Here is a 17,345-nt window from a genome sequence, read left to right on the forward strand (position 1 = left end):
TGGTATTTCAGTATTAGGACCATAAACATTATTCACATTTTCATCCACCTGTCTTACTTTTTTCCCTTTATTGAAGAAGAAATGTAATATATGTCGTCTTCCATACTGGTGTCTATCCTTGACGCGTACTCAAATAATACTACGTCAACCAATTACAAGACTATCTTAGGATTTTTTTAAACGAAATTTTGTCTTTCTAACACCACCTAGTGTAAACCGATCACACTCAAACTGACACGAGATACCCAATACTAAAGCCATTTATTGAAAAATGCACCTATTATATCACCTCTAAAATTAGATTTTTAATTTTTTTTTAAACACGTAGTTTTATCACAATTCTGTGATGAAGCAATACGTTTGCAACCCTCGATGGTCATAAATAAGCAATTTTCATTTTTTCCTGTTTAATAATTCATTGATTATATATTTGCAATTGCATCCTTGAAATTTTTGAGCCCAAAATGGTGAAACTGCTCAAAATGAGGATTTTAATAATCATGTATTAAATATGATACGTATGGCGTTTGAGAGTTTAACCATAACAGGAAACGAAAGAGAAAATAACGTTGTTCATTGTTATAGTTTTTAACTGAACGAAAAAAACAAAAAATAAATACAGGAGTGAAAAATTGTTGTAGTTACATAATATACATACAGCATAATGATATTGTCAAGATAAAAAAGTTTATATCAGTCCTCCCATGGAACAAATCAAATAAATCCGTAAGTCTCAATCTTGTGTGTAATTTTGCTATCAATTGAATTTGAAAGGCCAAATGTGCGTACCGGCAATAAAACTATGTCCATGACGAAGAATCAATCACTTAAATACTTTTTCATCTCACGCTAAGTTTTGTAGGTATATCATACTCGTAAGCCATGTAATACGATCTTTAGAAGCCAACAGACTCTGTTGTTCCACTACATATTTTAAGTCTAGGTAATATTTCCTTTATGGATGTAATTTAAGCTAACATCCAGCAATTTCATTGTGAGGGCCTAAACAATTAAAATTTTATAAGAATAAATACTCATTTTTCATTAAAGCTAATAACAATAGTAACCTACTGCCGCGTATTTTGATGTCAAAATGAGGCAGACAAATAAAAGGACTTTTCCATCAATCAATGATACTTTATCTCTCTAATATCACGTTGCCTTCTATATCAAACACTAATAAAAGCATGTTATTACATCATTTTATATTCTTATTAACATAGTGTAGATGATAAATTAACTATTATATTTGTAAGACGAGCATATTTTTTTCATATTCTCTTAGTTTGTTAGTCTCATATTGATCCGAAACAAAATTTAATTCTACAATTATAGCAATTTTCATAATGAAGATGCATGATTTAATTCAAAGTTTATTATTTTTCTTTTGAATCAAGTCGTTCAATACATGTGGGATGTATTTTTTCATTTATCTAGCCCTTTGGAAATTTGTACATTTTATTTCATATGAATAGCAACTATGTGTTCCAAAGATGGTGTTGCATTCAATTATGATGTGAAGTCAGCTTGATATTTATTAAAAGAATATGCAAGCTTGTACGATGGATCTTCCGAATATGGGAAAAATTTTGTTTGTAAAATTTTCATTAGTATTTTTGACCTATTGTTGTAGTTGTCGAAGAAGAATCCTACGACACTGGATAACCACATATTTTCAAGGTTCTGTATATTAATAGGATGACGTGGGAGATGCTCCGTTATAATGGATACTTGTATATATATATATTTATTTTTTTGTTCAACACTAAGTGAAGGTAATATGACGCAATTATCCACTTGCTACTTTAAATCTGTGATTGTTCATTCTATAAATCATTCATTAGTAAGCGGAAAATAGATGATGAAATGTTTTTTTTTTTTTTTTTTTGTAAATTACAGATCAAATACAAGCATTGAAATTACTTATATATATATATTGGAGAATTGTATGTTAATTTGTTGGATGGTATTTAGAATAGTAATAGATTAATAAAAGTTTTTTTAGGCTAATAACAACTATTAGTAGTGCAACGATGTCTTAACATTTCCTTCAAAAAAGAAAAAGAAAAAATAAATAAAATTATGTTTTGCCGTTCAATAGTTTTTTACATGCATAACCATTTTCTGTGTATTTTGTGGTAATCTGCTGATTTTCTACTTATTTCCCCCCTATTAGTATTCTGAACATTTATTGGTGGAATTCAAATTAGCTCTTGATAACACTGGTCTATACAATTGTTCTTGCATGAGGGGTTTAAAGTGAATCTAACTCCATTTTGGCTGCTGATTCCATATCTGTCATTAGTTTTTGCCTATCACATCAAGTTTTGGAATAACAAGCGATGAAAAAAAATACTACAACACATACAAAAAATCCTTAATTTACGAGAGAAAAATAATTTTTTGTCATTTTATTTGCATATTGGCTCCTGATTTCAATGTGTCACTAGTTGTTGGTTATCACAAGAGGTTTTTGAACTATAGATTCAGTTTTATTTTATTTTTCAATACAAGACACACCAATCTAATTTTTTGTTAACATACAAATCTAAAAAAATTACAAAACATGAAAGTACTAACACATATTTGACAAAATTCAATATTATTACAAACATAAAATGTTATACCAAACTAGTAGATGCAAGAACAGTGTATTTTTGTTTGTAGACAAACATATTAGTTCATTTTTTGGGTAAACTTCCTTTTTGATGACGCCCTCTTATGTAGAGCATCTGAATGATCCCTCATCAAACTCCAGCAGTAATCAGCCATCATATGCAAGTCCCAACGACTTTGATATTTGACTTCCATGACTTTAATGTCTTGGTGGAACCACTCACCTTGTTCGCCACTAACATCTCCAAGGTTGTCTGGAAACGTGTCCAGGTGACTTTGTAAGTAGTGCAGTTTAATGCTCATTCTGTACCTCAGCTCTCGTAGACTAAGGAGAAGTTCATCTACAATCTCTTGGTAATTGTCTTTTTTTCTTTTTCCAAGAAAACCCTGTACCACATTAGTAAATGCAGTCCACGCTCGAGATTCGACAGCGGTCATCCTCTCAATGAAATGTATGTCCCTGAGTAATGCTCTGATCTGGGATCCGTCGAATATTGCTGCCTTTTTCTTCGCATCACTAAGACTCGGAAAGGTTGAACATATGTATTGAAAGCAATCACCATCAAGAGCTTTTACAAACTGCTTCATAATACCGAATTTGATATGCAATGGTCGAAGGATGATGTTTTTTCGATCAACTAGTGGTTCATTAATGACATTCTTCTCTCCAGATACCAGCATTAATGTCCATTCCATTCTAACCCAGTGATCCATGTCAGCTCTACTGTCCCAGTAGGAAAGGAAACAAGGTTATTTTGTGTAACCTTCTTGTTGGCCCAAAAGGAAGCTCACCAATTTTAAATCCACACAGATTAACCACTGGTGATCGAGGTATTTCAATCGTTCAAGTACTATTTTGATGTTTCAATACTCCTCCTTCATGGAGACTGAGTGTCCAATAGGGATACATCCATATATGTTACCATTGTTTAGTAAAACACACTTTAAACTTCAATGTCACTGCAGTATACAAAGTGATTGTCGGAATCAAAGAAATTCCTCAGTTCTGCATCTTTGTTATGATAAAATGTGACACTTGTGCCCTGAGCAAGCATGTTTCGCACTTGCAGTCTTGAAGCCAACAGCTCAGCAGATTGCTTAGGTAAATTCAAATCTCTAATCAGGTCATTCAATTCCGGCTGACTATACAGAAAAAGTTGACCAAACAATGAACCCAATGCTGTATAATTTGCATCGGAATCTTCTTCATCATCATCATCGACTGAAGTATGTGCTTCATCATTAATATCTGCTAACTTGGTGAAAACAGAAACAGTTATTGCGTTCGAATGAGGAGACAAGTCGTGCATACTATGTGAGGTGCCCATTTTTTGTTTTGTACACACTCTTAACGAAGTGAGTTATGTTCCGTCTTTGAGGTGATAAAGTGAAGCATCCACAGATATAGCAGAATATATCTGTGTCGGTACAGCACTTTCTTCTCCGTGAGGATGTAGACATGGCTAGATTATACACTTATACAGATGTGTTCGGATTTCGTAAACAGCCATGATGGTGATTTAAAAAATATTTAATATATAATCTCCTACGTGTATTAAATCCAAATGAGAGCAATACAAGAAATAATATCGAATGAGAGTTTTACTGGTATATATTGGATTTAATAATGGATATATTGATTCCAAAGGAAGAGCTGGCACTCATCGAGATATATATTAAAACACGTTAAGTACTCTAGTCAAAGAGAGAGAATGTTCTGGTACATACATAACAGGAACACGTGGTATCATTATAGGCTTTTTTATGTAAACATCCACAAATATTAAATGTCAGATATCACAAAAACTTGATGTGATGTGGCAAATCTAAGCCTATATTCGGAATCAAGAGCCCAAACTCTACAATAAGAATCCGTTGTCAAAGTCCTTTTAGAAAAAAAAAAAGTTGTTGATCAGTGTTATAAGTTGTGAACAATTCCCAACAATTATTGAAAAAAATCCATATTTTGCAAAAATTGCCTAACTGCCCACTAATTTTGGGCTTTTTTTATGTTTCCTTTTTATAATAAAAGTTGCAAGATACAATAAAGTATATAATAATGTATATGATAATTGGCCAGTTATATCATATTTTCCAACTCTTGATGTATTTATTATTTCATAGAGGTCATCAGTAGTGTTGTCTCGTTTTTTATTTATTCGGTTTATTCCAGTCTTAGGAACGGTCCTATTAGACTTTATGAATGTCAGGCTATGGGACCAGTACTTAACTGTTGGTAGAGCATTGCACATATCCAGCAAAAAAAATCATCTTTTCATTATAATGCAATATACAACGAAATTGTTATATTTTTTACTTAGTTATATAATAGAACAATTAAAAATAGAGAAAAAACCTCAATAAAGTCACAGGGGATCGATTTTACTATCTTTAAGGACCGAAAAGTAGGATTCGACAAGACAACAGCTCTTGGTCCTGAATAAGAAGCGACACAACCACTAGTTATTAGGGATTCATTAATTTATTATCAATAAAAAATAAAAAAACCTCTCGTCTAGTCCCATCCTAAATCTTAAAGATGTTTCCGAATGGGATGCAATAGCTATTCCATGGAAAAAACTTTCCTCACTTACGTCATCATCAAATATATCAGTGATTGAAGACTGTATCAGTGAATCTCATCACTTAACCTTGTTTGTTGCAAAGGAAGAAAAATTGCATATATCACGAGGGAAAATAATATATATGTACTAGTGACGTTTCTAATTATATGTACCTTTAAATAAGGTATATTGTGGAAAAAGGTGTTTCGTATCCTCAAAGATCTTACTATAACTACTACGTTTCATCACTTTTAGAGTTCAGCACATCGATGTTCAGGACACTAATGATTTAGTAGAAAAAAAAAACATCGGATAAGGAAATACATAGGATATCAGGGGCGTCCGCAAGGGGAGAGTCTGAAGAGGATGTACCTCCTCCCCCAAAAAAAAAAAAATATATCCATTTAAGAATTTCTTTAAAAAGAAGGTTAATAGAGTACAAAAAAGCATAGGTAATTAGTTTAATGGAAAAAGTATCAAGCCCCCCTAAATATAAAAATAATCTTAAAGACGAGCCTAGAAATTTTTATGGTCGTGGAATATCAATGTCGAAAGTTTTCCTTAAGTGGTTTGACTTTTTATAACACAAAAGTCTTAAAAAAAATTAGGATAAATGGAAAAAATGACTCCTTACGCGGGATTAAACTTTTATAAAATACCAAAATTTGTTTTAGTGTCCATTTTGATTGCATATCTGCTATAGTAGAGTTTCCCAACTGTTGTATAGCGTGTACTTTGTTTGTTGGTCACGTAGCAATTAATTTCAGTACGTATAATAACTTTGATGTTACCATATCCTTCCAAGAAAAATAAAAGGGAAATTAAACTGCTTATTATAATAAGTCATCAGGGAGAGGGGGACATAGATTTTGAAATGTAATGAAAGGTTGTGCAAGTGGCAAAACGAGAAAAGCTTTGTTTTAGTTAGAAGATTCAGGGAAAATTATTTTTGCGTCTCCTCTTCGTTTTATATTCGTATATCTTGGTTGATATTTCGTCACGTCTTGTCAAACGAAATAAGAAATCACTGCTGTACAGCTTTCAGATACATATGGTATCAAATATCATATTTAATATTCATGGTGTAAATAAAAATTTGAAACTAACCAGGACTTACCAAGTTTCAAGTAGGCCTTCAGATAGACACTTTCAGATTTAGGTAGTCCTAAATTAAATAAATTGACCCGTTTTTTTATTTTTAATGCAATTGATATTAAATATATTTTTAAGTAGGATGGGGAATGTAAAGTTTTAATAGTCAGAGTTAAAAATTACATAGCTACAGTACGTCGGACTAGGAATTTCGCGAACCCTGCTTCCATTTTTAACTTATGAATCCTAGTATGAAAAGGAATCAATATGTAAAAAAACTGCATGAATGTACATAAAATATAATTAATATGATAACCAGAGTCAAAGCTATAAAATAAAGTGGTGAAACACACATGTTGGCTGAGGAGAAAACATTTATCTCTGCCATTTGTTGGTTTCAGATGATGTTACTTTATCATTATTCTTCGTAATGTATGCAACTTTCCTGTTTTAATCACCTTTTTATTTCAATTAAATATGTGAATCATGGATATTATGTAGTTAGTTGGAGTAATTTTTCACACCATCAATAATGATTTATTTAACACTTAATACTTTTTAACATAACGAACAAAATGCTCAAAAAACATAACTAATCATCGTTTTTTTCAAAAAATACTATACCTATATTGAGAAATTGATTAGCTATATTTCGTTCATAAAAACTAGCTAAAACCTCCGAACTTAAGGAAAAGTGAGGACTATGCAGCAATTTGATCATTGAGTCCACCCGTATGCAAAAACAAAGGTTCCCTTTTCCCCAAACTTCTTCAAAAGATGAAGTTATTTTCCGACAAACTTATCGAGGCCTGTAAAAATTATGAACCTATTTGAACGTAGGGAGTAGATGACAAGTAGGACTTTTGAAATGATGAGTTCGATTTTGTATAAGTTATTATAGGGAGTGGTTGACAACCAGTTATTGAATAATAGTTTAATAGTTGAGAAAAATTGGATAACTAACAACTATTTTCTGTCTTTTTTATGTTTATTTTTGGAGGGAAGATTGCAAGATACAATGGAAGTAGCAATGAGTATAATATGAATCAGTGATTGATAAACTATAAACAGATGTATGTATGTTATGTTCAATTTTGGCATCTCTGAGTCAAATCAATTCCGAATAAATAATCTAAAGGCAAAAAATCATGCAACTAGTCCCCGTCTCCCCTATGCATACAAATATATCTTGCATCTACAAATTGCAATGCAAATATTTTATAGCTCCTGCACACTTTAACTCCCATTTGGATAAATTGTTACTTTTATGGTTTTTGCATGGATCACCCTACCATGACTAAATAAGGCATTATGACAAATTTCCAAAGCAATGACATCATGCAGCATATGAATAATTTATGCGAAATTTTATGATTCAGCAGCCCTTTGCTCATTTTTGCAATTCATCTTACATCTTCTTAACAATGATTTCTTTACATTTATGAACAATCGAGGGATTTATGTTAGAACAAAGTTGGAATATTATATATATATATGTTTGTACATATATTATGCATTAAGCTTTGGGTCATTTCCTGCTATTGACTCACTTAAAGAGATGTGTAATAACCCATAACCTGTTTGTATTCCTTCTGGTGTGAGCCGCGATTTTTGCAAATAATATATATTTTATATACCTACATGAATTGAACATACGGAAGTGTTTCTTTCTTTCATTAATCGAATTGGACATAAAAAGACGTTTGTTTCACGTATTTATTCATTATAGACAAAAGTGGAGGAAAGACATATCTTAGTATGTGTGAATGTCTATAGCCATATTGTATGTTTTTTTGAAATATGAATAGAAAAAATGTTATTAATTTTATTTTGAAGATTGAATTACTTATGGTAATAATTTGACTTCTTATTGTGATTTCAATCTGTCTGTCAATCAATTATTTATTTGTCAGTTTGACCGACAAACTTAGTTAATATATGTAGAATGTGCATATCATAAGGCAGACATTGGCCACTTTTTGTCAACTGGAGACTGCATGCTATTATTTCCAAAGGACTGCGACTAAATTATATAGAATATATTTGTCTAGAGTTATGTCCGTTATTGATGTAAATGCTCTAAAACGCCAAATTAGATTGAGTGGATTTTTGATATGTGTGCCCCTTGAGACAATACCAAACAAGAGGCGAGAGCATAATTCCATCATTATTTCAACAGAAAACAACCATTTAATGCATCTTATACTAATAAAAATAAAATATTTTGATTAAAAAATTCAAAGAAAACAAATTTCAACCAAAGATAAACTTTAAAGACATTTTAACCTCATTTATTCATATATTAAGGAAGAATATCCTTGAGAAAAAATAGTTTTAGAGTTAAATGACTTATTGAAAAATGTCCCAAGGCAAAATAATTTCAGCTTTAAGTACCGGACAGCCAAACAAGGGTAATCGTAGTAGTGTGGCGAATTTATTATAGACACATTCCAGAGGTGCTAATTGTTCATTCTCAACCTTAGTTTTGATAGTATACAATATAGGAAACGAAAGAACATATTTTATATATCAATAGCTGAACAAATAATACATTGTAAATTGTCATAAAAAGTTTATGTTTATATGTAAAAATAAATATAGTTATGGAATGATCCTTTACCTAATTTTTTCAATTTATTTTCAGGGGAGCCGAGTTGTCTGATATTTCCATCGTTCGTAAATTAAAAAATGTTCAAGTATTATCTCTCAGGTAAGTTTTATTTTATTTTTTTCGTTAATATTAAAATGTTGCCTTAAAGGGCACAAGGACATTGAACTTTTTTAGTTCTTTACTTTTTTCTCGGATTTTTTATGGTTAATTATGTGAAAAATTTGCTCAACGAGTTTACCCAATGACATGGGTACAATGAAAATTTCAAAAGAGCTAAATATACATATAATAAAACCTGGTCTAAACGAGCAATAAGTGGTCGCTTGTTCAGTTTCCCTTTATTTACCACTTAATAAAAGTTTGACTGGTTTATATACGTAATTAGTACTTACTAGAGTTTCTCAGATGGCGGGAAACTGTCTTTGAGCAGGATTCCGTTGGTAAATAATAAGCATTGAGAAATTAAAATATTTCTTTATATATTTTAAGAAAAAATAATTAATTTTATCTAGTTCTACAAATGTTTTATTCTCAATTATCAAGTTCATTATTTTTATCATTGGCACTAGTAGTGGACAAAGAGCCTAAGGGTACCGCTTTTTTTAATTTCGTAACTTGATCCGAACTGCAAAAGAAATATATAAACAGTAAGTGATAAACAAGCTAATTTTTGGAGGATAAGAAACTTATATATGAAGTGCATGATTTCGCCGATCTTAAATGTATTGTCACATAAGTTCTAGTTTTAAACTTAAGATGAGTTTCTGAAACCTGGCGTATAATTTTTATAAAGCTGTGAATGAAATAATTATTTATTTATAAATTTAAAGTACAAAAAGCTTATTGACTCGGTTTAATTAGCATAATTATATCCAATAATAAATAAACTTGTTGCACTTGTCCTCTAACGAGCGTTACCAAATCTCCAATTTATCCTAAATAAATAAAATTTTGGAAATTAATCAATTATATCAAATGATGGCAAAATAGCAGTAATTCAATTAATATAATGTAGAACAAAAACAATCCAAAACTGACTGTATTTCTAGCAAAATTCTATAAAAAATGAAATCAAAATCATTTTTATCTCACATCTTAAAGAAAAGTTTATTAAAATGAGGGATTTCCCCCGACTAATAAGTACTAGTAGTGGTTCCCGGCATTACCCGGAGTAATTAGGTGTCTACAACAAAGACAGTTTTGCTTTAATAATATAGAAGATAACTCTCCAAAATATTTTCTATTTTATTAACCGTTTTTCATGAGCACATTCACACGTAGCTATTCAATACTTATATTTAGTGTTGTGAAGGTATTTATTTATTCAGTCCAGTACAGTCTTAGGGCCGGTCCTTATCTGTCAATCCTTGGGATTGTTCATCAAAATATCGATGGTTTGTTAAGACAAATAAGATATATAAAATATTTATTAAAATTATTGCACATATCTTGCAAAAAAAATAAATCATTATAACAGAGAATAATACGAACATATTCTTACTTAGTTATAAAAGCTATTCTATTATATAAATGAATAATTTTAAAAAAAGAAGGAAAAACGTCCTCAATGACGTCACGAGGGATCGATTTTACCTTCTTTGAGAACCAACAAATGGGACTGGACTGGACTGGATGGGACCGGACTAGACTAGACTCCGATCCTCGGTTCTAAATTTTGAACTGACACAACACTACCAGGGAGTACTTAAGTTTATAAAGGGCTCCCTGACTTCACTTTACCTACACATGCTCGTTACTAACCCTCATTGCTAAATTTCAAATTCAGTATTTTATATAACAAAAAAGACAATAATACAGAAGAATAAACAATACGAAGAAGACAGCAGCACTTGTTGCAACTGTCACCTATGTAACGAATGTTAAAATATCATAAATTTCTCCTAAATAAGGGTATTTTGAACTTTGATAAATAATATCAACTGATAGAAAAATAATCAACATTTATTTTTTATGTGTTAAAGCGAAAACAATGAAAAACAGACTACATTATTACAAAAAAAATATTATTTTATTAAAAGTTACTTTTACATCTCAAACGAAGTTTTATTCAATATCTTGAAGAAAAGTTTATTAAAATTATTGTTTTTTTTTAAATTTATGGCCGTAGTTTTTTTAATGTTCAATTAAAAAGGGTGTATTGCAACTATCCCCAATATCAACTATTACTCAATCGATTCATTTTTCTGTATTAGAAAATGTAGATTTTAAATAATTAATTAAATATTTTTACCACGTAAACTTACAATATATACATATATATTAGAGCTGTGATTGGAGTAAAGGAAGTTATATTATAACTATTTGCTAGAACATCACATTATATAAAACATAAAACACACTCAAGGAATTACGAGCTATACTCGTAACTCACCCTTTGCTCACTAACAAATTTGTCAGTCAAAAAATCATATTTTCAAAATAATTACTTAAATTTTATTTTCCTAATTTTGGTTCTACAGAGTAACTTAAAACTTAGCGTAACTTAAATGAAGTGTACTCATAATCTTAATTCAACAGTCTATTTTTTCAACACAGGAATACTTAACTATAGTTGGATTATAACCAATATATTTTTAGTGGAACTGATGCACATTAAAGATATGTAGAAAAATATAAGTTTTTAAATAGCTTACATTTATATGTTTAAATTAATTTTAAGAAAATCTTTTATTTTCAGTAATTCCCATTAGGTACAACAACATATTTAACCGGCTTAGAATTAGCAGTTATCTTAATCGTCTTTATACGAAACTAAATCTGATTAAAAGAAATACTGCATGCTTTGAAAACATTGCCGTGTGAGTGGGGGCAAGGAGTACACATTGAACAGCAATCAACATACGTCTACTATGTGTTGCCTCTGGGAAAATATAAATTCTAAATTTCACAACAAAAGGAAGTCAGTTCAGGAAGATTTACATACTATAAATTATAATGTGATCGAAAAAGAAAAAGGGAGAATTATAAGTTGTGACGTGTTCGGAGTAAATACTCACATTTTAGGCTCACAAGCCAAGTTTTCCTGTCTTTTTTTGTTTATTTCATAAAGTTCGAGTACCAATTGACGGATTTTGCTCGTGGCACATCACTAATGTTGCTTAATGTACATATTATATTCCCCAGATGTTGTTTTTTAATTAATTTTAAGAATTGATAAAAAAAGGATTTCAATTATTTTAGGGTACCTATACGTAGCCCAGAAGTATTGATTGGAATTATCATATGAAATGACTTTATACTTCTCCATATGGTCACACATGTCTGCAAAGCATTTATTACAAAGAATTTATTTTATTTTTTTTAATAGATTAAGGCAATGGTAGAACATTTATTATCCTTTTGCCATAATATTGTATCAGCTTTCTAACTATTTTTTAATTTATTTTAAAGTATGCATGAATGAATTCAACTTTTTATTCATTTTAATATGAATCAATAGGTTGAAAGTCTCAAATAGTTAAAAAATTTCAAATTAAGATCATATGTGGCAAATTAACACAAAAACAATATTAAACAAAAATTAAATATGTACATAAACCCAATATTTATCTATATTGAAACTTCTAGGATGATTTAAGATAACCAAAAATGTTAACTATAGTTTAAAACCTTCATTTAATTCGTTAGACTTAAATTTGGCTGTGAATTGGCCTTTCAAACCAATTCCTAATTATTTCACAGTGACGATGAATTTTGGCTACTTTAGGTGCTATTTACGGCAAATATAAAGGATTGATCAGAATAATTTGTAAAACAAATTAAGGATAATTATTTGTCGAAGAATAAAAATGTAATCCCGAATTAATTTAGGGGAAAATCATGCTTTTGTTATGACGGGTCGCATTTGTGTTTTAGGCTCTTTCATTTTTTAGGATATTCTATGAAAAAATTTAATTAAACACATGTAATTCAATTTCGTCAAAAAAATACTCATTATAAAAATTCACTGTGTGTGGCAATAATTTGAAGAGAAATTCAAGTATTTTTTAAGCAAGACATTCTTTATATTAACACTGTTTCTTGATTGGAATATACTAATATGCCAAGAGCAACACGGAAATTTTCTGCGATCAAGAAGCAATACTAAAACTTAATAACTTTTATTAGAAAAGTATAATAAAAAATGTTTTATTGACATTTTATTTTAGCAATCAATCTTGGCAAGAATTATTCAATATGACCAACTCCAGCCTCTGTCACAGCCTCCACATGAGATCGGAACTTGGCGTAGGTTACCACAATATAATTGGCCAACATGTTGGCGGATTTCTTCTTGATGCTGGCCTTCACATTTATGTGTGATGTCATTCCAACTTGCGTTCTGCATACGGAAGTCTAGGGGATTGAGGTCAGGACTGGAAGAGGGCTAGAAAGTCTTATCTCAGAGATCAGCAAAGTGCTCCTTGCAGAAGTTATATATCTTCTAGGCACTAGATCTTATTGTCTGAGAAGATCTTCACAGTCGACGGATGACTCTTCAAGTAATTTAAGACTTTTTTTGCATCTCTCAAGCCTTCAGGCCTTAATCGTGTCGGTGAGGAAATGTCAGTGACAAAGTTCTTAACGCCGAGGTGATCTTGAACTGGCCTCCTGATGGTGATATCGTCCACGTTGAAGTAGTCAGCCAAGCGTTGCATTAATACTGTTGGATCTTCAATTGTAATTTTTCGATTTTTATAAGAGGTTTCCAGGACAGTTTGAGGATATTGCACGATAATATTTCACTGTTATGGAAAATCATTTCCCGCTCCAGTTCCTGGATTGTATTCTTGTGTTACTCTGAGATAAAATGATTCCAATTATAATATTAGTAGGGGGGGTGTTAAAATCAAATTCAATTTTAGGCCAACTTTTCGGATGCAAGATAGAGTTTTTTTAAGCACTCTAGAAAAAATAAATTTGTATTTTCCAGCCAGGATTTTGTTAGGGCAACAATTTTTTTATCTTCAAAACGAAAAATAAGGATTATATTCTTATGTATCACTTGAGAAAAGGGACTTTAATGAAACTTTTTTAATTCAACAACATAACTTTTAAATTCAAACATTTTAAATTCAGCAACATGACCTTAAAATTGTATCTTCTGTATCTATTTGCGAATAGAGATCACCCTAAATGTAGGACACCCCAGTTTGATTTTTTTTTTTTTGACGAAAAAAATTAATTTCTCATTTTTTTTCCAAAAATCCAAAAACCAAGCACCCTCCCCCAAAATATAATCCTGCAGACGTGCCTGGCTAGGTGTGTCAAATGTAATTGAACCCTATAATTAAATATGCAACCTCCATGAATTCACCCTTTTAACCAGGTGAATTTTGCATACGTCATGGGAGAAAATAATAAATTGTTATCATATGTGGTGTCGCAAAATCTACATCTTGCGTGAAAAATACAAATTTTATATACAAATATATATTGATAAATCTTCCTGAGGGTTTTAAAATTGCACTTAAAGGTTGCAAAAATTCCTTGTCGCAATTAATGAGAAATATTTTGATATTCTACAATTGAAAGACCATATTTGAGCCATATGAAGTCTCATAAATCAAACGATATTATACCCTACGGCTATTATTCTTTTATGTAGTAACTTATCCCATCAATTTTAATATGAAGCCCATAACGGACTTAAACATATCAATGAAAAATTGGGGTGTTAATATTTATAAAGTAAATACATAAATTGGGAGTTTTTCTTTTTCTTAATTTTTGTTCAAGATTGTTTTTGTGTTGATGAACAGCGAAATATATTGATAGAACAAGTATTTCTTTTCTGAAAAAGGTCACTGGATAAATAAGTAACTTATTTTCAATGTCATCAATTTATTTTGACATGATTTATGTTTAAATTAATTCGTTAAAAGGGTATCTAAGGATTTATCAAATTTTTGTAAAATTGAATTATTTATATAATATATTTCTTTATAATTCAGATTTATTATTTAAAAGATGTAAGACCTAGGGATTATGCAGTCATTTCTTATAGTAAATGTACTTTTATAATTTGTTGTAATGATATAAGGTTATATGCTGTACTTTGCTCGAACGCTTCCCGATTCTTAACATTACTAAATTTGAGGGATCCTCATCTGGTTCCAACTCGTCTCCTAGATTAGGAAAGAGATCTGATTCTTTCTATAACCATTTTGTTTAAGCCGTAAAAAGCTGCAGACCGCCACTAAATAGAGGGTGTTACTGCTGCTTTTCTTTTGTTATAATAGGCTCCCCAGACTGTTTAAAAAGTGGAGGGATTGTAATTAAAAAAAATAAAAATTGCAAATATATAAATGTGGTTCTCATTGCCCAATCATGTCTTTTTTTTTTTCTTTTTTTTCAGAACGTCCGGGAATTTTCTTTATAAATTCAGATTAAATTCATTTTTGGATGTAAAAAGAGAACATGTTTATGCAATTGAGGATGTTTGGTCATACTAAAATAAAATACAATAAGAATTTTCTCTAATTATAATAAAAAATAAAATTCAATTTAAGAACGAAGAACGAGCAAAATTATTTATTTTATTTTATAAATTTAAGTAGATGAGCAAGAATCGGAATTTGAACTCATATTTTATTAATTTCAAAAACTTTACCATTCCTCCTCCCGGCCTCTCCCCCCTCTGTACCTGCTTTTCTCTTTTTAACGGTTTGCGATACGGTTTAGATCCCCAATCCGTCGCATACATCACTAATATGTTTATAAATGTTAAGAAGTTAGATTGATGACATTGTTAATTATAAATAGTAAATTATACATTTATAAACCTACTAATTTTATATTCTCGTTTAATGATTACATAAATTGTTTTAGGGAAGTTGAAGGCAAAAAGTATTTCCTTCTTATGATGGTAATTAAATTAAAACAATTTATTGTTAATTTCAATTGAAATGATTATGCATTAACCTTTAAAAGAGAAAAATAAGTTTTAACATTCAACTTACGATGCCAAAAAGTCGAAAGGAATCTTGTATTTATTTCATCATTATAATTATTCAGCTATTACATATTTGAGGAAAAAAGGTTAAAGGGAACTTCACACAATGAAACAAGTTTATCTTAATCCATAGGTAGATTTGTAAAATTATAAACTATTGGTATGTAAAAAACCTAAAAATTAACGTAGTAACCGTGCAGTTCAAATAATATTTAGGAAGGCACCAATTAAGCTCTCACTACTGTTTTTAGGAATTACTCTGACAGTAATCCTCAATACTACTCCGATTTCAACAAGGATTCACTCTTATTACTCCCAAACAGACCATCAGAGTTGCTCTATCATTTAGGGACACACACTACTTTATACTAAGATATTCGTTCTTCAATAATTAAAGAATAATGAAAACAGCTTTGGAAAATAAAATAAAACAGTATCGCACTAGTTTTAAGCCATATTTTTTAAAACTCTATCAAAAGATATTGCTCCTTAAAGCATGAATACTGAATATCTATTCGAATTGATAAAGCTATGGTATAGTATAAAAACCAAGTATGATTATATTTTAAGTTTGATTGTTTGTGATGTCGTATTTCCATTATTTCATACCAGTACAGTCATACTTTACTTATAATTCATGATATCATTTATAATTGAGATTACGCAAGCAGATATTGCATATTTTAAAATGAACGTATGACGTCACTAGTATCAAAATAATCAAGGCAGAAATGTGATATCACAAATCATCAAACTAGAAATTTAAAAAGCCCTAATTTTTTAAACAACGACTTTGTCATATCAATTCATGTTTACATATTTAGACATAAGGTAATAATATCTAAAAAAGTAAAACTGCTGGACTGCCAAAAAGGTATATTGGGGTAATTTGTGAAACTTTAAGGAATGAGGCAAAAATACGGTTTAAATAAATAAACAAATGTACCTCAATTATGAACACTCATTTGCACACCCTCGATCAAAAGGATTGGACTTTGGTAGAGCAGGAGTATAATAAAACTTAACTATGATGATAAAGAGGAATAATTAATCAGGAAACTTATATATTGCAGATAACCCCTGAATGAACTTTCAGGAAAGAGGTGACAAACATATGAATGAGGGGAAAAATGTCACCTTGAATTCTGATAGGTTTAAATATTTTACTGCGTTATATTCATCTTTTGTCTTGCATCATTGTTAGGGATGGATTTTTTATGAATAAATCAATTACTATGTTTTTATAATTGAATTTAATAAAATGTTTCATTGTTCATACTGAATTTAGAGTAATTGCAATTCGTTTTTTTAAACACAAAATTTTTTATGTTTCATAAAGCATTTAATATGGTTTCATTACATATAATGACGTCATTTGAAGTCAAACCAATGATTTTCTAGCTGGCCCTTTTTTTGGAATTGGTAATCTGAAGAAGGAATTTTCTTTTCGTTATTGTTTATTTTCTGAGTCGTGAACATCCTTTCCTAAATAAATTCAATTATTTTT

The 17,345-nt window shown here is 30.2% G+C and overlaps 1 protein-coding gene across 7 annotated transcripts in view; it reads left to right on the top strand.

Moving 5' to 3' along the window:
* The window catches only part of LOC121117918 (uncharacterized), an 87,375-nt gene that overhangs the window by 36,089 nt on the left and 33,941 nt on the right, over window positions 1-17,345 (top strand). For 6 of the 7 annotated variants that reach the window (XM_040712448.1, XM_040712468.1, XM_040712454.1 and 3 more), the window contains exon 2: window positions 8,917-8,982. In XM_040712448.1, coding sequence (XP_040568382.1) covers window positions 8,917-8,982 — 66 coding nt within the window. Of the gene's footprint in view, window positions 1-4,814; window positions 4,853-8,916; window positions 8,983-17,345 lie in introns of those variants that run through there. The other variant, XM_071890582.1, reaches the window with a different exon arrangement.

The sequence above is a fragment of the Lepeophtheirus salmonis genome, chromosome 1, assembly GCF_016086655.4.
Source record: "Lepeophtheirus salmonis chromosome 1, UVic_Lsal_1.4, whole genome shotgun sequence".
NCBI classification, from domain to species: Eukaryota; Metazoa; Arthropoda; class Copepoda; order Siphonostomatoida; family Caligidae; genus Lepeophtheirus; species Lepeophtheirus salmonis.